The sequence below is a fragment of the Plectropomus leopardus genome, chromosome 5 (genome assembly GCF_026936395.1).
Source record: "Plectropomus leopardus strain MGB_pleo_1.0 chromosome 5, ASM2693639v1, whole genome shotgun sequence".
NCBI lineage: Eukaryota > Metazoa > Chordata > Actinopteri > Perciformes > Serranidae > Plectropomus > Plectropomus leopardus.
Window position 1 is genome coordinate 14,556,677 of NC_142180.1, and position 25,322 is coordinate 14,581,998.

General features: G+C 40.5%; 1 protein-coding gene across 6 annotated transcripts in view; it reads right to left on the minus strand.

Moving 5' to 3' along the window:
* rfx2 (regulatory factor X, 2 (influences HLA class II expression)) overlaps positions 1-25,322 on the minus strand; it is a 30,990-nt gene that overhangs the window by 2,204 nt on the left and 3,464 nt on the right. For 2 of the 6 annotated variants that reach the window (XM_042514897.2, XM_042514904.2), the window contains exons 2-17: positions 16,361-16,469; positions 15,339-15,428; positions 13,659-13,741; positions 11,040-11,310; positions 9,691-9,765; positions 8,505-8,686; positions 8,186-8,305; positions 7,263-7,384; positions 6,743-6,861; positions 3,511-3,623; positions 3,147-3,298; positions 2,397-2,494; positions 1,762-1,911; positions 1,437-1,645; positions 1,190-1,343; positions 1,044-1,086 (exon numbers count right to left, since the gene is read on the minus strand). In XM_042514897.2, the coding sequence (XP_042370831.1) occupies positions 1,044-1,086; positions 1,190-1,343; positions 1,437-1,645; positions 1,762-1,911; positions 2,397-2,494; positions 3,147-3,298; positions 3,511-3,623; positions 6,743-6,861; positions 7,263-7,384; positions 8,186-8,305; positions 8,505-8,686; positions 9,691-9,765; positions 11,040-11,310; positions 13,659-13,741; positions 15,339-15,428; positions 16,361-16,468 (2,089 nt within the window). In that variant the 5' untranslated portion in view covers position 16,469. Of the gene's footprint in view, positions 1-1,043; positions 1,087-1,189; positions 1,344-1,436; positions 1,646-1,761; positions 1,912-2,396; positions 2,495-3,146; positions 3,299-3,510; positions 3,624-6,742; positions 6,862-7,262; positions 7,385-8,185; positions 8,306-8,504; positions 8,687-9,690; positions 9,766-11,039; positions 11,311-13,658; positions 13,742-15,338; positions 15,429-16,360; positions 16,470-16,855; positions 17,339-25,322 lie in introns of those variants that run through there. The other 4 variants (XM_042514883.2, XM_042514915.2, XM_042514890.2 and 1 more) reach the window with 4 other exon arrangements.

Consider the following 25,322-nt stretch of genomic DNA (forward strand, 5'->3'; position numbering starts at 1 on the left):
ACCCTATAACCAGAACAGAGAGTGAGGGACAAGAGGATGAAAAGGACAAATACAGCTGGGTTCAAAGCGAAACACAAATCTATCCACACAATATAAAAGGACAAAATAAAGAGTTACACGTAAAGCATCTTAAAATCACTGCCATACCTAACAGATCGATGTGTATCTGTAACTAATCTGTCTCTCAATACTGTCTGACTTCCCCACCCTGTCTGTGGGATGCTGTCTTTAACCCTTTAATGGTCCTTCATTACTTCGTTCTTCATTTGCTTACTTGTTTTGTGTGTATTTCTTACATACTTCGGACTAGACACACCCTTTAGGCGGGATAGATCACAGTGAGGTTTGTCAGTGTAAAATACCGTGCATTATAGTTTGTTTTATTGAACTATTATTACTAGTGTTATCAGTATTACCCTCGTTTTTAACTCCTCCATCAGGTAGAACGTGTTTTTGAAAAACAGTATTAAGTCATCAGACTTTTTGGGGCTATTCATTTACAACATTCTGGTCAGTAAGTCAACTTAATCTAAATAAAAAAACATACAGTTGCTCATAAAATCATTAAAGACAATTAAAGGATTGAAAATAGGTCCTAAATATATAGTTTAATTTTGAATATGGGCTATGTAATTTCATACAACAACTGAGCAGGACATTTTTTGTCACACAGTACAAAGCAGTTAATTTGCTGGAAACTAATTTTCAGTTACAGATTAAATTTGTGCTTTTTTCTTATAACTCTCGGGCAATAATGCATTCTGTAGCACATATATCAGTATTTAGCCCTTGGCTGGACAGACAATGCTTGTTGGAAAGATTCATTAGGAATTAATGTGTGCCACTGACTGGGTAGGGGAGTTAATTGAGAGATTAAAACAAGGTTGATTTTGGGCTTTGTTTTTTTCTCGTCCGTTTTTGTTCCTTCTAGAGACAATGACCATACTGATGCTTTAGAATCTTTTTCTCTAAAGCTCGAGCCAGTTAGCTCAAACATGAGACGGCTAATATCAAAACTAGCACTGTAAGTAATAAAGGCTTACCTTTTTCCATGAGTGAAGGCATCATCGAGGTCAGGTCACTGAACTGTGATTCAGATGAGCGAGCATTAATCAACAAAACAACAATTTCCAACATCACTTTCATCATTGTCATTGAAGTGTTTAGACCAATTTGAGCTCCTTCATACCTCTCCCATGACAGCAATAGGAGTTTCTCCAGTGGCCTGAGCCACGCGGTGTTCCACCAGGTAAAACATGTACTCGTCGTACAACAGACGTATCAGGTGAAAGGAGCCAAAACTGGCGGCACTACGCAGGGTCAGGTCTCTGATCACCATGGAGCTACAGGAAGGAGAGAGGGAAAAAACAGAAAATCGTTAAAATGCTGCGTGCAGTGACCGTAAGGAAACAGTCTTATTGTCCCCCCCATCGTACCTGTAGAAGGACCATTTGAGCAGGAACTGGCGTGCAGCTTTGGGGAAGCTGGGGCTGCCCTGGTGAGGCTTCAGGACCTGAGAGACCACGTTGTCGAGCCAGGTGGCCCACTGGTCCAGAGAGCTCTGCTGCTGTAGGGTGACCTTAAAGTCCTGCTCCAGACGCTGAACCACGCTCTCGTCACACTGACACACCCATGACGCCTGCTCCTGTTAAGACACAACAAACACACCAAACCACATTTAGCGAGAGACGGAAAACAGAGAGAGAGTCAACACGAGTCGTGAAGTCTTAAATAAACAGGGCAGCTGTCAGACATGTTTACCTGGACGTTGGCGAAGTCCACCCGGTTAAGGTCAGAGAGCATCTGGTTGATCTGGGAGGTGTTCTGGAGGACGGCGCGGGCCGCCTGGGCCAGGTGGTTCAGACTGGTGTAACGTCTCAGTGTCTGGGCAAACGCACTGACCACCGCCACCTACACCCCAGAGACACACAATCAATTATACAGTCTGAAATCTAATGTCACTCAAGGCTTTATTATCTTAGCCAAACTATGTTAGACTCAAATCCAGCTTCTTCCAGTTCTACAGCTTTCTGTGCTTAATTTATATATTTATTGTCATATGCACATCAATTATAGAGAAGCAGTCCTTGGCAATAAAAAGCTTAGATCTCAGACTCAGTCCAACAATGCTCATTTAATATGTATGCAGAGAAATTCACAACCTGTACTGCAGTCAGAAATGAACATGGCGTTAATATGATGCTGTATCTTACTGTTCACTTACATAAACATGAAAAATCTTGAATGCACAGATCAAATCATTAGAGGTGGAAGGAACAGTGCAGAGTACCACATAACAGTCATGGCTCGAGATGAGGTGACTTCAGGTACCTTAAAGGCTGAAAGTGTGAGGATGTGATAGATTTAATGATCTGATTTTAAGATTTTCTTGTTACCTTGGTGCGAATAATCTCTTGAGGAAAACTGGTCATGGCGTTCGTCAGCCAGCCCTCCAGACTCTTGGCAAAGTTACGGATGGCCTGAGTGAGCGTGCCTGAAGCAACAGAACAGCCTGGATTACAAACTGACAAAACCATTTAAAGTTTTATTAAACACCTAATCATTTGTGTTCAAACGGGAAATTTAATGGCCCAGCTGAGACATGAAAATGTCACTGTTGTTACCATGACTTTAATACAGTGGATACATATCTGTTACTGTGCTGCTCAAAAACCCTTTTAACTGCACTAAAGCGAAATAAGATATTGTTATATGCGTAGGCCACCTTGTTATTTTGTGCAGTGACTTCAAATTATGTCAAAGTCTGGGCTCGTGTGCCGACAGGACACTGTTGGCTCACACAGAAAAGGGGAAACCAGACTTGCATTTAACTGTAACAGACCACATTGAACTATGCATAAAGCAATGTAAGTAGATTTTGAAAATGCAACTGCGAAACAGAAGATTCAAGTAGATCTGGAACAGAACAAATAGCAAAATCCTTTAAATATAATGTTGGATGTGTGTTACTGAGGGTGCAAAGAGGAAATACTGAAACAAAGTGACTTAGATTGTGCTGTAATTGTATTACCTCATCAATATGTATTTATTAAAGTGAGGTGATTCAGTGGTGACAATATGCACTATTGTGTCAATACAGAGTATCTTATGAAATCATAATGAATACAAATATCAATAGTACTGACTGGGGACAGGACGCAGCACATCGGGGATGAGGATCTCTACCAGAGCCTGATAGAGGATGTGGTCACAGCTCCTCATCCATAGTCTGACTGGTTCGTATTTACACAGAGCCACCAGCTTCTCTCGGGGGATCACACCCTCCAGGTCATCATCACTATACACACATGGCAGGAAAAAAAATACATGCACGCAAATTACAAACACTGCCTTTTATCAAATAAAACTCACACGAAAAGGTTAAAGTGTGCAGACTTGACATGCCTTTAAAATAGAAGACTTGATTTAGCTCAGACATAACACTTGATGTAAAACTAAGTAGAAGTTTTCTTTCCAGCATCAGATGTCACTCTGTATATGTGACCTGACCTGTTGGGGATGGTTGTATTTCCGTCACTAGATGGCGGTGTTGAATACCAAAAGGTCTGCCAGAGTTTCTCAATGTAGTGGAACTGAAGGTTCATCACCACATCCAAAGTAGCCTGCAGGAGAGCAGCGAGGGAGGGAAGAGAATGAGGGGGAGGGAGAAGAGAGGGAGGAAGGGGGACAAAACATACAGAGCTGAACCATGGCAACCAGACACACAACAAAGTTTCTACAGGCAGGCAAGCAGCCTCTCGCTCACTCCAGGCCCTCCTGGTTAGACAATGAGCCAGCTCAAACACAGCTCCCTGCACATTAATCATCAGGAGGATCCTACAGGCCACATTTAGGCTTCATCTGGAGTTTTTTTTTGTTAAACTGTATTTCACTCACTAATTTTTTATCTTGGTTTCCTTTAAAAAGCAGATTAGTCTTATAGATTTATGCATGCATTTGCCTCCTTTTAGTGGCGACGCGCTGACCCGAACTAACCCATGTGATTTCCTCTTTCCTGTTCATATGTATGAGGCTCTTAGAAAGCAGAGTACTGCACACAAGTGAACACTGCATTAGCACAAAGGAAGCAGTGGCTAGCTTGTGATCTAAAATGATAAACTGCAGTTTGAGCGCTTGGTGTGAGAAAAAGCAGTAATCTGTTTCTAAAAAGAGTTAAAAGATAAACTCTAAACCTCAAGGCACATGTATAAAAGTAAAGCACAAAAAGTTGTTCAGGACATTCAAAGGAGCAAACATCAACCTGACGCAACATGAAACAGAGGTCAAAGTCTTTTGTCTCAAACAGTTGAGTATATCTCTACGTCGAGCGTCTGTTGAGTACGAGCATATGATTCGCACCGTGCCCAGAGATTCTCTTCTTTCTCTATCTGGCAGGACATGCACTTGCCGCTGGATCTTGTTACACAGCAGCGTAGGCTTCAATCACATGATATGTTTTTGCTTCCTCTCCAGCCGTTGCCATGGCAACCTTGTTTACGGTTGCCCCAAGCAACAGGTCAAACACAGAACTCCAAAACAAAAAGGAGAATTCCCCATCCCCTCTAAACAAGAGTGTTTTGCCGCCACAGTTTTGCGCCACAGCGGAAAAACAACTTGCCTTGAAAAAAGTGTGGAGGAGAAATAACACATGTTCACGTGCACGGGCTCACACACACAGACAGACGAGCAGCCCGCGGCAGAGATTCACAAATCTTAACCACTCACATTTGCACTCACACGACAACTACTGTGGTTTACGGTGTGATTTATTACCCTAAAAGTTTTATTAAACACCCAATTATTTCTGTTTAAAAATTAATTTAATGGCACGATTGATAACCTAAATATCTGGCTGCTACCATGACATAATAAATACATGTCTGACAGTGGATAAAGTCCATTTACAGGCCTGTTCAAAACTCCTTTAACTACATGAAAGTAAAATAAGATGTTTTTTGTTGTTGTTGTTTTTTTTTAATTCTGAAGCCAAGTTGTTTTTATTTGTGCAGTAACTTTAAATTCTATTAATAAAAGTCTTAGCTAATGTGTTAACAGGTCACTGTTGGCTCAGAAAAAAAGAGAAAAAAAGTGAAATGCATAAAAATTAAACACACAGGCAATGTGAGCTGTGAGAGTGACAGAAATGCGCTGGCAGACAAAGACAGGAGCCCATGTGCCTGTCCACAGACAAGGCAACACAAAGGCCCAAGGGGAGGCCACCACAAAGACACCAAGATGTCCACCCAGCGCGCTGAAAGGTTAATTGGCATGTCTTGAAAGCTGCACAGAGATGAAAAGACGGCTGGAACAAAAGGAGCGTGGTGAGGCTGGACATGGGGAGGGCAGGGATAATATGATAAAGCCAGAGCTTCGCTGCTTTAATCACACCCTCTCTCCAGCCTGTAAAGCCCCCAAATTTTAATGTTCAATATTATTTCCACTCTTCTCAATGCCAATCCGTTTCATCCTGGAGGGTTTTTCTTCTGCCTACTCAAATTCATTGTCCCACCAAGAGACTATGAATTATGCCCTGCAGCCTGTGAAATGTCATTATGCAATACGCTATTTCTTCACAGCTCTTTCTTCATACATTTTCCCATTACATTTTTTCATAAACATTTTAGTGGCAGCAGGACACCTGTTGACTGCTGTAGTTTGCTTTTTGTTTTTGCCTCCTGTTTGAGGATATGGATCTGCCCTTGTTAAAACCAGGTCACCACGATGAAGCAAGAATTATTCTAGATGCTTCTTATAGTCTAGAAATCCCACTTAAAAGTCAAAAACCATTATGTTTTAATCTGTTGTTGATGAGAAGTACTAACCTTACTCAGGTAAAGTCAGGTAAACACCTCCACCAGCCACCATCAGAGCTCTGCCAATAACGATAATTAAGTGTCTGTGGCACTCAGCGCCAAACCCAAATGTCTCTACTATTGTTGTCAAAAATATCAATTTATCTTTATGTGTTGATTCTAAATATCCAAAACGTTTCAATACTCATTTTCTTCAGTAACGACTCATTTGTCTCATTAGTTTTGGTTGCGAATGGGATTTTGCAGCACAGTTTTGTTATTTCCTCAAGAAGAATACTGTTTTTTTTGTAAACTGTTCTGATTATTGCTAATGGATACTACAGTCCTGTACTAAGTCCATTCTTAACCAAGAAAATAAAAGGTGTTGTTTTCATCTAATAGCCTAGTTATATTTATCTTTTAATGCCCTCAATGCTGTTTTTCCCCAGGGTATCCAAAATCAAATTTTTGCAGGTATATATCGAAGTTTGATTGTGAAAAAAAAAATCCATAAATCTTTAAAAATGGATCACAAATATAGTTAGGTTTGTTTGAAAGGTACAGCTCTTTTTATTACAGCTGGGCACTGTTTTGTTTGAGCAAATGAAACTCAAAGTAAAATCTGTATTTTTGGGGTACTGTTTTCAGAAATGGATTAATACACATTTGGTGGTCTTTTAAGTACAGCAGCAAGACAGTCTTTGTGGGATCAACTCAGAGTTACAAACAGTGCAGGTGATCTGATTAATTAAGGAACATGTTCTATGTGAGACAGACTTAACTCAGCTCCCACTAGAGCAACAAAAGGCTTTAACAGTATTTTTCACATGTTCAGAGGAACTCTGAAAGACCTGTAAACAGACTGAGATGTGTGAAGTTCCCCTTTAAAGCGTTTCCATTTATATTCACATCATATAGCCTCAGTTACAAACATATTCATAGAGCTGTACCTCGCAGTGATCTCTGTAGAGTGTCTGCAGCTTCTTGATATCATTCATGTTGATGCGCTCTGGCAGAGGCTGGGTGCCCAGGTCGGGATTGGGAAATTGAGGCAAGGTGTGGGATGTATCTGCATTAAAGAAAAAAAAAAGTAGACAGGTGTCACTCATTTCACTCACATTGACACACAAAGAAAGACCTATTAAATCGGTATGAGCAGATCATGAAGTGTCAACACAGAAATGCATATCCTATCACTGTCTCAACAAACAAGATGCCTAGCAGTTAATTTTATCAGGGTGACAGTTATTACATGTGTTTATAATTAATGTTTGAGAAAAGTCAACATGTGGGCGGTAGCGGTGCCACATATGACTCCACTTTCACTGATTTAATTGAAGCCAAAAAAAACGAAGATAGGATCAGAAAATAATCAGAAAAAAAAACAAGTGAAAAGGCTTCCCTAATTTTCAGCGTCAATCATCTGTGGACAACCAGTTGTCGTGGCAACCATCTAGCTCCTATCCTTACCTATGTACTGCTGGTGGTGTTGGCTCTGAGCGGCCACAGACTGCTCTGGTGTGCTGTTACAGTGCTGAGAGCTCCCACACAGGCTGTCAGACATACCGTCCACCTTCTGAAGAGGTTTGAACCTACACACACAGTAGAAAACATGTATGACAGACACACTACACAGAATACTGAAGAGTAACTTAAGACCAGGCAAAAAGCAGTTTTCCACTACTCTCTCTGATTCAGAGTTTCAAGTGTGTTTCACCTCTGAGACAACATGAGCTCAGAAGTGTGCTCAGTTGAACCTGTAGCCACACCTAACTGTGATGATATGATGCACTGACAAACACTGGGGTACACATCTAGATCACTGCAGCGAGGCGTGAGGCTAAACCCCTGACATAAGCAAAAACAGATTTCAAAGTTACTCTTACAGCATACATTGATTTTTTTTGTACAAATGTACTAGAGCAATGCAACCATTTCTCTAGTACATTTTCACTATGAAAAAATGAAACAGACAAAAATTCACTTAATTGCCACATTAGCTGCAACTGGTATCAACACTTTGCAACAAGTCATCATTGCAGTCTTGAAGACAGCCCTGTTCTAGCATTCAAAGAAGATGGGTGAGTAAAAACATAGGCAACCATGCAAGAAAATGAAAAGGGCAAATAACATTCAGAGGATACAGATTAAGATAAAAATCTGCAAGCAAAAAGCATTTGGCAATGACAGTGACACAGTTGTGACAAGGTAAATGTCATCAAAAGTGAAATTGTGTGACCTTCATTTAAAAAATACCTAAAAACAAATCGTGCCATGGGACAAAATAACCAACAAAATGGCAAAGGATAAATGGAAAATTGCTTAAAGTTGGGAGAGATGCAACGGACAGCAAGACAGCAAAAAATAAAAATAGACAGGGAGAGAGTGCTGACCTCTGTTTCTGGTGGACAGGCTGCTGCCTCATGGCCATGTACTGGGTGTCTTCCTGCAGCCGGTTCAGTGGTGAGTCTGGCTTCACCCGGATACCATAGTAATGATACTTAGAGTTGCCTCTGGTAGATTCATGAGAGAAAAGCCAGAAACCAGTGAGGAAGAGAAGCCTTGTCATCAGTCTAATCACTATCATTATCCTCTTCCATCAGCGAGTCTCCAATGCCTATAAGCATCATCGTACCCATCACATCTATAATGATTACATGATTACTGTTATCAGAACCGTCAGCATCAGCAGCAACCTCTTCCTGTTTGTACCTGGTGCCCAGGCGGCGGGTCCTCAGGCCCATGAAGACTGAGCGGATGAGCTTGCCGAAGGAGGCTGCGTTGACCGGATCCAGCTTCTGTTCCTGACAGTGCCGTAAATAATGGTTGTACAGGGAGCACCGGGGCAGGCTCACTCCCTCCGCTGTCTCATAGTTGTCCAGCAGCCACTGCAGCTAAAAAACACACACAACAGGACATCATTGCAAGATGAGCGAGCCCCAGTTGATAAATTCTGTGATAGTCACCTGGCCGGAAATAAACAGGAGCTATGCATCTTATCATCACATCAAAAGACAAAATAACGCACACACACTCCTACACACACATATCAGATGATGACCTGTTTTAGGAGGTTAAACACCTGAGAGATCACTGCACTCCCGCTGTAGCTTCCTTTAGGCCTTCATATTCTTGACTTAAGCAGTAAGTGACTTCAGCATAAGGAACGGCTGATTGAGTGAACACTCAAACATCTGAAGTGCCATTTATTCTATCACACAAATCTCCAAGAATGTTAATTTTAGGGGGGGCAAAGCAATACCTCTGTCTAGAGCAGCACAATCATAAAGAATTTGCATAAAAAGCTCAAATTCTAAATTTGCAAATCATATGTAAAGCCAATACTTCAGACACTTTTCACACAAATGATGTGGCAACTGTGAGATCACAGCTGAGGTTAAGAGCTGGAATGTAGGAAAAGAATCTAAAATACAAATTTCTCATGTGAGTAATAGTCTGGATGGAAATACTTAATGAATCTTATTTAAATTTAAATTGCATGACAGCCTCCCAACAAAGAGAAAAGGTTATATTGCAATAAGCTTTTGTGACACAGAGTGCATGTCTTGGTGTGCTTAGGAGTGAAATCAACAGAAATAAATCAATTTAAGTCCATGCAGAGTACTAAGAAATACATACAAGATGCATTATGAAGCAAAAAAGTGATAGCAAATGCTAGGAAAAGTTAGGATCACAGATGAAAACCAATTGAGCCATTATGCGTGTCAGTGGGACAGTGCAAAGTAAATTAAGCTTGCGGTGGGTAGTGTGTTAAATTTTGCAGAACATAAGTTGAACACACTGCCTGAAGGTTCAGGTATTGTTTTGTGTTTTTTTTTTTTTTTTTGCTTCCATTTTCTGTCATGTCCTTTTCAAAAGAAGTTCCTGGATGACTTACATGGCTGTTGAGCAGGCTGCTTTTGTGACTTGCAATTCCTTCAGACTTTTGGAGGTTTTCAATCGCCATTTCAAGCTAAAGAAAGAAGCATGCAAAAAAAGGGAAAAAAAGTAGACACAGAAGAGGGAGGAGGCAGGAGAGTGAGAGATAGAAAAATAATAGACAGAAATAAGCAGGGGTATATGAAGAAAAAAAACACACACAAAAAAAACAGATAAAGGAAATAAGACTGTTAGCGAGCAGCCAGATCTCTGCATTTCCATTAAAATCAGTCAGTGTTGTGGCCAAAGCCATTATTGGCTGACAAAGGCATGCAAATCAAGGGACTCATTGGGTTAAGCTGCTCAGTGAAGGTTTGTGGTCAGACACTCTAATGTATGCAAATAGGAACCACAAACAGGGGCACAGGTCACGTCAAGTTTGAGGACAATAGGTCAACAAGGCCTAACCCAACCCCGCTCCACCCCCAGCAACAATGGAACTTAGAAATATTATTCGAAAAAGTAAAACTCACAGAGTGAGTTGTAACTACAACAGAAAGACGACTGTCATGGTATTATATACACTGGCATATTATTCTGTCTTTGGACAACAACAAAAAATGGAGTCCAACTGGCGGGCAAAGTGAATGACAAAACCAGGGACATTGTTGAGCCATAGAAGAAAATCAAGTCAAAAAGAAAAGATATGTGGTATTGCAGCCAAACTGGAGACACAGAAGAAAAGGAAAAAGAAGCAGGCAGCGTTCCAAGCCTTAAGAAGGCTCCAGAGGGCTCATGGCCAAATGGTAATGAGCCCCAGGGGTTGCTTTGTTTCGCAGGGCGCTCAAGTGCCTGTGAAAACCTCTGAAACAAGGCAGTGCTGAATTATTTAAGCCAGTGTCCCTATTCTACAGGCTCTCTGCCCTGCTCTGCTCTGCTCTGCTCTCTGCATGTTACTGCAGAGCCAGGAGGCCCCAACTCAGGTTGCTGTAAACCCTGTGTGTCTCTCCCTGCCTTTCAAGCTTGTGCGGGAGCCTGGCCAGACTGGACACAAGCTCAGGTAGCAGCGATGACAGTTAGCACCAGTGGGCATCTCCAAACACCACGTTAGTGGGGTTCTCTGCTCAGTAAGTCATGGTGTACTTGGAGTTAGTAGTAACAACTTATTTACATACTTTTAAAGAATAAAAATTAGACAATGGCCACATAGCAGATGAGAAAAGTATATTTGCTCAGTCATTCAATCTCATTGAGTGTAAACCTCTAAATGACAGTTTGTTTATTGTTTTACCGGCACATTAATCCTATTATATTGGGAAAAAATGTGCTTCAGAGTATTACAGAAACACTGGTATGGGTTTTGCTCACCATAGCTGAGGAGGAGCGTGACGAGTGTGATATGTGGTTGCGGCTTCCCTCCATACTGCCTCCATGAATCAGGTAGGTGCTTCCGCTTGAAATGATGTGACTGCTGCCCACGTCCATAGCAATGCCCACCATGCCATGAGGGGGCACCCCACCACTGGCAGAAGAGACCACTGTGGTGACATGAGCTCCACCAGCCTGCGAGTCAAAGTAGGTTCCCCCACTGCTCTGGCCGTACAACTGAGCCTCAGGGTTGTAGGAGTAGGCTGTTCGACTGGGAGGAGATCATTGGAATTAGAAATAAGTAAATGAGTGATGTTTAAAAAAAGTACATTTCATGGCAATTAGTGAATTTCAGGATGATGAGGGCCATTTACAATCTTTTTCACTTCTTTGTGCAAGGGCACAGGATTTCAGTACTGTTTATACATGTAGATAATCAGTAAAACCTTTTCAAGATAATTTTTAACTAGATTTAAATTTCTCTAATAAGGATTTCTTATTCAACCACTGCAGATATGACTAAAAGTAAGTGGGGCTGCACCTGACAATTATTTTAATTCATCAGTGTTACCCCAAACCCAAAATGTCATCCTCAAATGTCTACTTTTGTCCACAACCCAAAGATATTATGGTTACTTTCATATAAGACTTAAGAAATCGGAAAATAACTCACATTTAAGAAGCTGGAATCATTAAATTTTGACCTTTTGTCGTACGTCAGTTCAGTTAATCTACATTTAACATACAGTTAAATGCAAGTATTTAGTTGGCTTTAACGTCGGCTTTACGGAGCTGGCATGAGCTACCCCCGTTGTTGCTGTCCAGCTCAAAAAGTCAGGTAAACAACACCGGCAGTCACCTTCAGAGCTCCGCCAAAAACGATGGGATTTTGCTATTGTGGCGGAACCCGGCCCGACACTGCAACAGTTAATATTGTGTTTTACTCACACGGCTGATTCCCTAATAAACCGATGAACTAGTCCTCTGTTTCCTCCGTCCAAAACTACCTACACACCGGCGAATGGCTGGCTAGTTTGCTAGCTAGCTAACTATACCAGGCTCTTATGCTAATGTTAAAGTGGTTACAGAAAAAGAGCCGACAAAAGTTGTCACCCATCTGATAGCAGTTTACTTTCCAACGCTGTGACAACAGTGTCGATGAAGCATCAAGTTGTGAATTTGGGCGATGACAGCTGGCTATTCTCTGGCTAGCTTGCTACTATTGCCATCGCGCTAGACCGAAAATGAGGAATATAGTACTGTCAGCGACCACTGCTCAGCGCTAAAAAAATCGAAAAAGCAACGGCCAATGGGGAAGCACCAACTTTGACGTCATCGATCACTCCGACCAATAGAGATAGAGGGAGGTGCCAAAGGTAACAGTGGTGAAACCGAAACGCCAACAACGTGTCTATAGCTAGCTAAAAAACAGTACATATCAGAATGTCAAAGATTTACTTCAGCACTTTATGGCTACCAGACAGGAAACATTACATTGCCAAACTGATTATTGTCAGTAATTCTCAGTCCCCCTTCTCCTTACCTTGCTTATTTTGGATAAATTAGCCCACTTTACAGTCAGGAGTACCATACTTTGGTATTTACTATATGTATATGTTACTATTTTTATATTTATTTTAATCGAATCATCTGTAAGATCATCATTTAAGCTAAAAAATACAAAAGATACATACAGCTTAGTTAGCTGCAACCTCCATAGTTTGTAGGCCAAATTAACAAAATGCTTGTACGTCAGCATTTTGAGTGTCACGATCCCCTAGTTTTCCCACATTTTCCTGCTGATGTCGCACTTTGTTAGTAGTGCATCCTGACAAAAATCAACTTTTAGATATTTTTGTGTTTGCTGTCAGACATTACTGACACAGTTACTATTGTGCAATACAAAGTCAAGGGAGAGCGATGAATTGCATGATTTATAAAAAATAATCATTTGAGAGCTCTACTTTTTAGCAATTAATACCCCATACATTCAAATGTAAGATTATTTAATGACTTTTAAAGCACAATTTTTATAAAACTGATTGAATTTAAGACATTTGAAAACTTTTGAAGGACCCTACAGACACCCTGATAATCTTTACACAGACAGCAATCTAACTGATGTCAAATATTTAGCTATGCTGAAGTCAAAATTAAGCATCAAAGTATGTGAAAAAAAATCATGTTTGCTTCAATTAGCTTTAATGGCATTTTGATTAGAGCCACCTGTAAAGCACTTGAATTCTCAAATGATGAGAAAAGTGGTCTGGAAAGTCTTATTTGTCATTATTCTTTATCCAGCACCTATTGATTTATAGTTCAAGATTTATTCTGCATTTGGACAGAAGCCAGATATAATGCACTGTGTCATGTCTGTTTAATTGAAAAAACAAAGATGTCTTACATTCTTACATGGACACAGTGGTGATATTTAATTATGGCAAACATTCTGACATGTTTAAATCCAAAGTATTTTTAAACAGTATTATATATTTCAATACAATCTGATGCTTTACTGAGTTGAATTAAACTGTATTTCAAAGTGTACTTGAACTATATGATAATTAATATGTATTGTGTTCCTTAATTATAATTGTGGAGTAATGTAACATTGCTTACATAGTTCCATTGGTGTATACAGTCTCTCCACTTTCTCCTACATATTGGACCTGGGATGGGTAAACATGCTGCACCTGCTGCACCTACAAGTGAGACAACAGGAAATCAAAACAGGAAAAAGGATCATACTTGTTTAGGCCTCCGTATTTGTACAGATTAAAGTCTACAATTAAACTGCAACTGACTCTTTTTAATCATACATGTTCTGCTTAGAATTAAAATATTTGCTTCTAGGTGTAGGCATTGGTACACATATACAGTGTGTACATAAAGTGCAGTGAAAAAGTCTGTCTACCCCTTGGTTCTGCATTTCTATATGTGCAACACAGAAGACTCAACAATATCAATTTTGTAACATTACAAATACTACCTAAAAAAATTAGACCTACCAAGGTAATTTATGTATGTTTATCTAAATAAGTATGCTTTCTGAAAAATGCTAGTTGTGAAAAGAAGCTATAAAGTTGATTAAATTGTACTTTCTTTTTTTTTTTACTGTAATTTAAAAAAAAGATGGTAAAATCGTAACTGATTTGATTTCAATTTAAAACTGATAACGACATACATGTGGTTTAATAAAGACAAGCTTGATTTGTCAGACATCACAACTGAAAATGAATGATATAATGACGAATAAGAACTGTGAAAAGCAGGTTATAAACTGTCCATCTGCTATTGGCTGATCTTGATGCATGTGACATCACTCAGAAATATAAGGCTGGTACCTAAGATGAGCGTATAGCAGACAGTCCATTCCTGTTTTTCTAGACAGCACACAGATTTTTTTGTTGGGGTTTGGTTCAAGCACCTTGGAATCACCTGTCTTTGCAGCAATTATGCCCATTGTTGTAGTGATAGTTGATGAGGTGGGTACTTGGTAGATGGTTAAGTTACTGAGGAGGAAGTGGGTATACGTTCTCATATATATATTCCTATGGCCTTTTGGCTTATAGGTGGGAATACTGTAAATGGCCAGAAGCAAAGGTGGGTGCACCCCATATACCTACATATACCCTCCACTACACAACTGATCATACCCTGAGAAGACTTTTTGCCATAAACATCATCAGGAAAAAAGCTATAAAGCTAAGAGAAATCTCTTAACATGTCATACATCTACAAATTACCCTTTTAATTATATATACATATTATTTTCATTCTATTTATGTATGCGGGCAATGGACCAGGCTCAGCCAGAGAAAGACACTTTCGCACACCCATAAGGAGCACAGGAAGCAGGAGAAACATTTTGGCATATGCTCAGTATGAGCAGTAGGGCTGCCACCATGTTTGGGAACTTCATTTAGCGTTAAACACAAACATGGTGTGGTTACTGTTTAACTTGTTTACTAAAGCCAAATCTACAACTCCCCAGTTTCACTTATTATTTAACCTCAATGTAAATTCTGACCCAAATGAGACATAAAAAGTTGATCAAATATTTGTGAGTGACACAAATACGCGCTGGTAAAACAGGCAATATGCTTATTTAATCTTCTTGTTACTGTTATTGTAAAAAAAACAACAACAAAAAAAACAGCATAGGTCTCCAGCTCAGTCACAAAGGTCAAAATAGGTTAATCTTTTTTAAAAAGAAAAAGAAAAAAAGGAAGAAGTCAAATGCCAAGGGATGTACAAGTATTTTCACAGCACTGTAGAAGTATGTACAGCACTGTGTACCTGCTGAGGGACCTGTTGAACCCTGGGTACTGAAAGCTGCTGTACTTGTCCTCCCTTCTGAGCTGAGCCTGTGGCTTGAACCAGCACCCTCTGTGTGGATACAAGACATAACTCAATTACATAGGTATGCACGTACAATCACACACGTACAGACTTAACTGTAAACATATGACAGCCGACACAAGATGGAAAAACATTTTAACAAATCCCCCTTCTCAGGACTTTTTTTCTGATTGATGCTCATGTAACAAACATAAGTGACAGTACACACCTCCCTCTGGCAGCCACACATCCTTGAGTGTCAGCGCATGATATGTATAGAGCAACATTGCTTTGTCTCAGTGTACTCCTCTGTGTAGTTTCTTCTCAGACACCATGCACCAGTCTTGACAGACATTCCCCATAGAGTGCCTCAGGAATTATGTTTTTCTGTCAGCTAACTCAGAAGCGAACATTGCCCTGGTTCCCTTGTCAAAAGCCTATGAGATTCTTCCATTGGATTTTCGATTATTGCAAAAAATAAGCTCTGTGGTATACAAACGTTTTTGATACTCATGTTTTCTTCAGCAAGATAATATTCACAGACCATTTTCAGGATTTTAGAGACCTAAATGTAACTGTCAAGTAAAAAGCTGATGTAAGACTAAAAGGAACCACTCTATGGTCGCGTCACCACCGTTACGAGGCTGTAAAGCTGTGTGTGATGCAGTTCAGTGTGATGACATTCTGTAGTCTCATTTAGGCACTTGTTAGCATGTGTCTTTCTCAGGGCTTCAAAGATTGAGAGTGGGGTATTTAGTGAAGAATTTCAGACTTCAGAACAAAATTTAAAAGTAGGTCTCTTAAACTTGTGTTAACCAAAGACCTTATTTAAGGCGTCTAACCAAAAACCCATTCGAAAACCCCATTGACTTTGAGACGAGGGAACTGGAGGTGCTGAAATGTTAACGGATTTCTTTTTTACTGGGGTTCTCTATATGTCCTATCACCAAAGTAGCAGCAGAGCCGAGGAAGTACCCTACCTGCTGGGAGGCTGGGACGGGCTGTACAACAGGGGCCTGAGCTGAAGATGACGTCCGCAGCGGTGCAACGCTGGTCGTGGTGTCTGACCCTCCCTCGGAGCTCTGCATGCTGGGTTGCAGGGGGAGACATGAAGACGTGGAAAAAGACATGAGTTGGGCAGGATTCAATACCAGACTAAATAAATACTCTTACAGGTAATACTAAAACTTAAAAGAAAAGAATGAAAGCATTTCAAGTCTATACACATGGACAGTCATACTAAATAAATGCGCCTCCACCCCTTCTCGCTCAGTGCCACCAGGGCATTCATTGTGCCCCAGGGGGTTTCTAGCTTTACCAAGTCAAGCTGAGTCAGTGAAGCACTCCAGAGGCTGCCCACCTTTGGCCTTAATCACTGGGAAAATAAGCAGCCCAACAGTATTACACAGACACTCCTGGTCCTGCTGACAGATCAGACCCAGGTGGAAAAGTTACAGTACAGGAGTTCAAGTTACCAACAGGACTGAAATCCTTCCTGTGGACCAAATGCACTGCCGCCACTCGGCTTTCCACTGGGTGACAATGTGCACAGCATAGTAAAGGGGAACTAAAAATGGGAGTGACACAAAGGCTCTCTTTAAAAAAAAAAAAAGGACAGAGAGGGAAAGAAAGAGCGGGAGTAAGGCAGGAACAAGAGAAGAATGGAACTGCAAGGGGGAGAAAGAAGAAAAAAAAAACAAATTCCCCACACTCTCTCTCTCTTTCTTTTTCAAAAAAAAAAAAAAAACTAAGGGGGAAAAAGATGAAAATGGCAGTGGGGCTCCAGCCCCTGCCAGGGTCCTGATGATATCCAGCGATTGTTTCGAACGAGAGCCGTCCTCTGAGGGCTCCAATAATCCAGCTGATATGAGGAAATTCCTCAATGCTTTGTAAACGTTTGTCGGTTGCTATGGTGAGGAATCCATGACGACCACCCCCAACTCAACCCCCCTCCTCTTCTTCCCGTTCACTCCTCTATTTTTCCCCCCCTTTATAAAGCTCTTGCACAGGAACTTTCGAGTGCGACCGCAAAGAGAAGAGGGGGTGGAGGATTAGAATAAGGAAGAGGGAGATACTGCATAGTTGGGGGGGGAGTGGATTGAATTGATGAGCAGAAATCCAGGAGGAGCAGGAAAAGTCAGAAGGTAAACGAGAGAATGGTGTTTACAGCATTACAGCTGAGGACTGCAAGACACAACCTGCTGTAGACATGCTGCGATTAGTCATAACACAAGACATGCACTACAGTGTTATTTTAAGTCACTGTAAGAGATCTGATGAACACTTTTTCAACAAAGGCTTTTAGATACAAGCAACAGGTGCAGCCATTCCAGTTTTTATGCATTCTTGAGACCCAAACTAAGCTTTCTGATGGGCTGCATGATTTAAGCTTTTAAACTTTTTTCAATTTAAACCTTCACTCGCATACAAATCTTCCTGCAAACCTTCCAGCATCTGTCACATCAAACTATGTATTGCAAATTCCTCAATAAATAACAAGGCTACCTTATATCATGTGACAAAAAGAACTCATACAGAAACAAATCTAACATGTGACTGAGAGTTAGAGAAGAACAACATGGGCAAAATGAGTCAGAATCCAGAACCCCCCCCCACACACACACACGCACACACACACCCCAGTGAGGAAGAGGAAATAAATTTAACCAAGCCATAGTTCCAACCAAAATGTTGTGCTCACACCAAAATAGGAGACGCATCCTCTTTTGTGGAACATTTTCAGAATGAAAGACTATGCTGATACAGGATGATACCACTCATTTATACGACCACTTAATCGTTGCTACTAAATACAACAAGATGAAGCCATCACAGACATGACCACAAAATCTACCAACCATAACCCAAAGTTCCCAAAGGCAGAACTGAGATTGCTGGGGTAATGTTTTACTAAAAATGTTTTCCCTGCAGATCTTGAAACAAAATCCTAATCTCCACTCTGGACTGGAAAATAGTGATTCTCACGTTACCCAAAAAATATTGCAGGACATGTTTTGACATAGTTTAAGATTTTGATCAAGACTGTACACATGTTGGCTTAAAAGAGAAGCAAGCCTGACACTTCCACTTTTTTTTGTGTTGAGCGTTAATTATAGAATTAGTCCTAAAATGACAGCTCTCTATGGTAGGTGATCAAAATACAAAATGCAAGGGCAAACAAACTAGCAGTGAACATTACACTTTTGTTGTGAAAGCTACCTGAAGGAACCAAAGAAATCCAAAAGATTGGAGCTTGAACCTTCATGTATGCAATGCTACATTTTTTTAGGGACCAACAGCACACAAATACACAAAACTCATTCCCCTGCTAGCTGCAAAACTAGCAATTTTGAATCTCACTTCTCAATGGTATTAAGTTTCACATATCACCAGTAATTTGGGAAGATATAAAGATATAAACCCCAAAAGCCATTGACTCAATTTTTTACAGAAAGGACAGGAAAGAATGTGAAGGTGGCGGGTAGCTTCTATCCTCTTTTCCGCCAGTTTTAGCCTTTCAGCTTCGGCAGGATGGACTCTGTACATCACAGAGTCCCTCTGACAACTAAGACAACTTAAGAAGTTCTTGGTCCCACGTGCCATCAATATTTTTAACTAAACAAAGTGAGTGATGAGATCCACGCCGCACACGCTGGACATTTACTGTTTTTAATGAGTAATACGACAGTGTGTACATATTTTATAGTAAAATGCTTGTCTGCTTTTTGTTGTTTCCTGTGTTGGTAAGAAAAAGACCCATGGACTGTGTATAAAGATGAAAACTCATCTCCACTTTTTCATGTTGTACAGAAGTGAAGCTAAAATATTCTAGATACAGCTGCTGCCATCTTGCTCTGGTGACATCATTTAGAGCCAGAGTCTGTACAGTGGCAATCGCCACAGTATCAAGTTTCCCAACCACACACCCGTCCAATGACTTGCATGTGCGAGCACACAAACTGGCTCATGCAGTTGTCCATCATGTTGTAAAATCCCCTGTTAATAGCATTAAATAATAACTAATTAAAACCAATCTTATCAGACAAAAAATCTTTGGTAAAAAAGTATTTGATGTGTAGGCCTGTTTTGATTTTTTAGTTTTGCCCATGTCCCATTCACTAACATGGAGGGGGTGGGCTTTATGACCTGTACTGCAGCCAGCCACTTGGGGGCAATCGAGATGTTTTGGCTTCATTATTGGGGAGCTGTCATGTCGTCAATCTTTATATAAAGTTTATGTTCCAACCCTGTTGAAAAATAAAAATACATTCTACTCTATTATTTTTAGGGTTTGGGAGCATTATTGGATGCTAACTCAAAATTCTGGAGTGTACCTTTAAGATAGAAAAACAGCACATTTGGGTGTGCCACCACTGGCATTTTCCATGTGTGGAGATTTTGCCATAGGCACTGCTCTGCTTACATGACTAACACACTGAGTGGAGGAGGCCTATGTTGAAATTCCCGATATGTGCCAATCTTCAGACACACATATGCAGGCCCCAAGCAGGCCTCTGAGTCCATCTTCAGAAATATTAGCGCATGGCACAATTAGCACTTACATGTTAAGGCTCTCATACTCTTCTTTCTTGAATGTCAATAAAGTACCTAAAGACTATTATTACATTATAAAAGTTGCTGCAATACTCAAGCATCTTTCTAAAGTAAGGAATGTGTCTATGGAGTGTCACCGGAGTTATAAATACACTTGTAACAATCCCATCATTTATCTTCAGACTTGTCATTTTCACCAAAGGAAGACACAACACAACACAAGCCTGAGGGCTTATTTGCCGTTGGGGAGTGGGTGGCATGGCAAGATGGTGGGGGATCAGGAAAGAGAGCCCTGACCTACACGCTTTCATCCATTAAAAGCTCAATTAAAGCACTGGCTTAAATAGATATGGCAAAGTGTGCCAAATTACTGAGTTGAGGGGAGAGAAGAGTCTTTCTGCTCAGGGAAGGTTAAACGCCACACAAATTCCCCACCGGCAGCTCTGAAAGGCACAAAGGTAGAACACAGCAGGAGACATAACACACTGCCGCAAAACTGCTACCCTGGATGGGCTGCTTGTCTAGGGCCCAAACCTTTCTGCCTTAAACCCAGAGTCTCTCTCTCTCTCTCTCTCTCTCTCTCTCTCTCTCTCTCTCTCTCTCTCTCTCTCTCTCTCTCTCTCTCTCTCTCTCTCTCTCTCTCTCTCTCTCTCTCTCTCTCTCTCTCTCTCTCTCTCTCTCTCTCTCTCTCTCTCTCTCTCTCTCTCTCTCTCTCTCTCTCTCTCTCTCTCTCTCTCTCTCTCTCACACACACACTCTCACACGCACGCACGCACGTCCGATTTCATGTTTGGCCTGTGAGCCTGGTTTCATTCAGGCAAATCCCAGATGAGCACTTAACAACATTACAACAACAGCCCCTCCTTTCAAGAGTTACCTGAGTTTTAAAAGCTAAATGGAAACAGGAAGGCACATTTCAAAGAACCCCAAAGCCTCACAAAACCTCATTAATGCTGTAATCTGCAGTGTTAACAACGCAGACAAGATTTAAACATATGTCACTGACAGATCTATCTTAAACAGGGCTCAATCAGAGAAAAACACATACAGATGTTCAATTAAAAGCAGGAGCCCACAGTCTTGGCTCATGTTTGCACTGGCCCACATTGTTTGCAGAGCAACAACGGTTGCTAGTGGCAACACCGTCCACTCCCGTTTCCAGGAGCCTGTTGCTATGCAACCAACAGAATACTTCCCAAACCAAACAATGCCATCCCCCCACCTGATCCCTCTATCTCACGCTAAGTAGAAACTTACGACAATAAATACTATGTAAGCTATTAATTTCAGACACCAGGGGACATGGAGGAAGACGTATTCCTGTGTTGCAGTTAAATAAAAATGTACAGACTTTATGCTGGTTTGGACTTGATTAAAGAGGAAAGGATGAAGTGCTCTGTTTTCTAACTACTTGGTGCTCAAAAAAAGGAGGAATGTTTAAGTCATCACAGAGACAACAGTCTATTCTTCATGCCACCCAAAAACAACACTTCCAAAAGCAAGTCGAGTCTTTCCAAAGTTCCTTGGGGCAGACATAGTAAAACAGCTTGAGTAGAGCAAGACTTTTTCCAATGCAGGGGAAGATAAAACAAAATAAAACAAGGACAGCCAATTGTTGCTTTTAAAGGAACATCTATGGGAGACATTTGTTCAGCACTGTGCATATGTATCCCTCTGTCACACCTCTGATATGAAGAGGAGCAACAGGTCTCTGATGAAGCTTCAAAGTGCATTCCCTAATTTGAGAATATGATGATATGATATGTTTTATTGCAAAATTCATTGTCATTCGGTTTTTTCCCTTTCATTTAATTTAAAAAAAACCTATAAGATCACAGAGGCACACGTGCTTGCACAAAGAGCGAATTAAGATATGATAAGAGATTTCCACAACAGAGGCTGTTCTTCAAGCCTGTCTCATTAATTCATGGCTAATCCAATCAAAGCAGCTCTTGGGGTCTGCAGATGGCAGAGTTTAAGGGGGAGAGAGAGTGGGAGAGAGAGCAGAAATAGGAGGCACAGACCACTGCCTCTGATCCAAGCACCCCCCACCCCCCCCTCCCTCCAGCTCAACTCCCCACTTCTGGTCATCAGCACAACCTGTCCACTCCGTCACCATGTGCACTGCAGGCCTGACAGCCACAGAGAGAAAGATCAAACCGTTGCCATGGAGATTGTGTGTTCACTCATGCTCTACACTAGCAACTTCCTCCCCCAACACCCTACCTCTTCTAACCCTTTCCAGATTTCCACTGCCCCCCCCAACTTCCACCCAGCCCTCATCCTTAAAATTTACCATCTCGAGATGAAAAATGAGGATTGTGAACTGAACATTATAAGAAGTTTAACTGGAAAACACAACAAAGATGAGCGGGGAAGGAGTGGGGGAGATGCACAACTGGAAATGTAATCAGGCTATTCTCTTACGTGTGAGCGTCTGTCTTTTTCATGGATATATTTCCAGTGTGATCCAAGGCCATACTGATGACACAAAGGATCACCTGACTGCAGTGCTTCAAGAGATGGTGGAGGAACTGATGAGAAACTAGGAAGTGCCAACATTTACGGCTGGGATTTGCGAATGTTTGTTTTATTTCTCATTTTCCAAAATGTCTGGCACACCCAAAACCACATTACAATTATGTAATATCTTCCTTGATCCTCCAACTCACTTCAGGGCCTCTACATTCATGTCTACACAGCATGTAAAGAATTGCTAAATCGCATTTTAAACAGTCGTAGCTAGATCCACAGCACATACTGTGGGCCCCTCTTAAAGCTATTACATCACTGAACATATTCACCAAACCAAAGAGACCTCCAAGAGCACAATCCTCTGAACGTGTTACTTTAATAATAGAGATTATTATTAAGAGTGTATTAAGAGATTTCTTCTAAGTAAAACCAGTACTTTTTGAGGAAAATGAAACATATCTGAAAATGCACTTATGATGCTGAAATTACTTATTTTTTTATGGTGTATCAACATGGATCCTAAAACTACATCTAAAATCAAAACAAAATCATTTATTCCTTGGGCCACAGCCTGTCATTCACCAAATTTTTTGAAACCTGTTAACAAGTTAATGAGATTGCCCTCTAACTCAGTCAAACAAAAAAGAAAAATGCCAACATAACCTCTTCGCCGCAGGTAATGTTGTGGTCTCTTTTATTGCATCAAATCAAAACCAATCCCCAAGACTGACAACTTGGATTGGTTAAGAATCCTAACACTTTATCCAAGCCCAAACTTGCATTCTATCCTGTGGGAGCGTAACGATATTCACTCCAAATGCAAAACGCTCATATTGACATTCTTTTAATCTGCTTTCACTTGCTCTTTTAAACAGGTGTGTTTTCACCCTGTGGAGTTTTGGTTTTTCCAGGGAACTACATCCTGCAAAGATGACCTCAGATGTTGGCAGTGTGCTGCTTGACTGATGAACCTGAGATAAGAATTTTGTTGCACTGGAGGAGTCTGCCTTTTCGTTAAGCATTCCCTCCACACAGATATGACTGAAAATCATCGTACTGTATGTACAGTATGCTTTCACAGGCACTACTTGGTACAAACACAGAGTCATCAGTTAATATTTGAAATCTGAGACAAGTATTTGTTGTTCACTGCACTGGCATTACACCATGCTGAATACTTACTGAATAACTATTTGATACATTAAAACCCTGTAAAAGAAACATTATCAAGATAAAACATGGGTTCTGCATTTGACAGGTCACTCCAGAATAGTGGTCAAAACGAGCTAGGTCACTGCCATTTATACAAAACTAATACTTAATCATCATAGTAGACAAACTAGCATGTAACCTAAATCCATTGTGATCAACCTTTTATTCAGAAACCGAAAGAGGTCTGGACTTTCAATAATCTTTTTTGCAGACAGCAGCAAGATCCAGTGACATGCATCAGGCATAAAAAATATGAGTTACATAATAATAATAATCAGCAGCATTCATACCCTAATTTAGCAAATCCTATTCGGTGTCATTTCCAGAACATTAACCATTAAGTTACTTAAGAATCTTACAAGTGTTCCTGCTTAGCAATTTGCATGGAGATTGCAAGCATAGATCATAAAGTAAAAGCTGGTGACAGGATACAGTTGACATCCTGTCTGTGAGTCTACATATTCATACTCTGTTAGTCCAAATTCTTCAACACCATAGCTAGTCTATTTATTTCTAGAGCTTTAATGATTTAATGAAATAAATTAATTCCTTGTCAACTATTAAATTAACTGGCAACTAATTCAAAAATTGATTAATTGGTTTGATTTATTTTTTAAGAAGAAAGAGGAAAAAGTCATCAAAGGACGTCATCTTAGACTGTAGTAAACGATGACTGATATTTTTCACCATTTTCCGATATTTAAAAGACCAAACAACTTATCTGTTGATTGATAAATTAATCAACAAATAATTGTCTATGAAAATTGTTGTTAGTTGCAGCCCTATTTATTTATTTGCTTCCATTTTGTTTTCATTCACAGATTTTTATTTTTGTCAAACTTCAACTTTTCCAGGAGAATCCAGATTGGTTTAACGATTTTGTCAGTGGCAACACTTCACTGCCAGACTTACAACCCCGGTTACACTTTGCAACAGTCAGGCAAAACAGATGCTGCCAACTCTCACATGAAGACAATTAGCATACAATGCTGCTTTTAAATAGAAAATTACAACATTAAAATTTGCTCTCCTTTGAGGTTTGCGTGAGGGCAGGGATGGTTCTCAAAGATCAGGAATGAGAACTGAAGGGTGTACTATATAGGAATATATACCTTTTAGACTGGGTTGTTTTCCACCTGTAGCAAAGGCATTCTCTGCACCAAATCTTCTAATTAAACAGCTTCTGAAAAGCTATGCTCAAGCCCCAGCTTATTCAATCTAAAAATACTGTCTGGGTCTACTCCTTTGCAAATCTGATCAAATGTCACTCGACTAAAGGCCTAGTCTTGGTTCTGGTAATTACTTTGTAGCCAGTTTAAACTGACAGAAGCTCTTTTTGAAACCAAATAAACATCTCCTAACAAACCAGTATAAAACTCTACAAAAGAAAGGAAAAGTGAAGAGAGGATGGGGGGCTGCCACTATCCGTGCCTGAAAGAGTGAGGGAGGGGGGTCAGCCATTGTAATGCAAATGTCACTGCCTTGTCTGCTGTTTGTGGCAGGAAATTTAATTAGCAGTTGTGTAGCTACGATACAAACAGGTGGAATGTGGAGAATGCTCCTGATGACACACAGACAGACAGAAGAGACAGACTGAAAAACATTTCATTTCGCAACGAGTTTCAACTTGTTGCCACTGCACTGAGGCCAATCAGTGGCAGCATTTCTTTTGGTATATGACAAGATTTGTTTCTGTGTATCC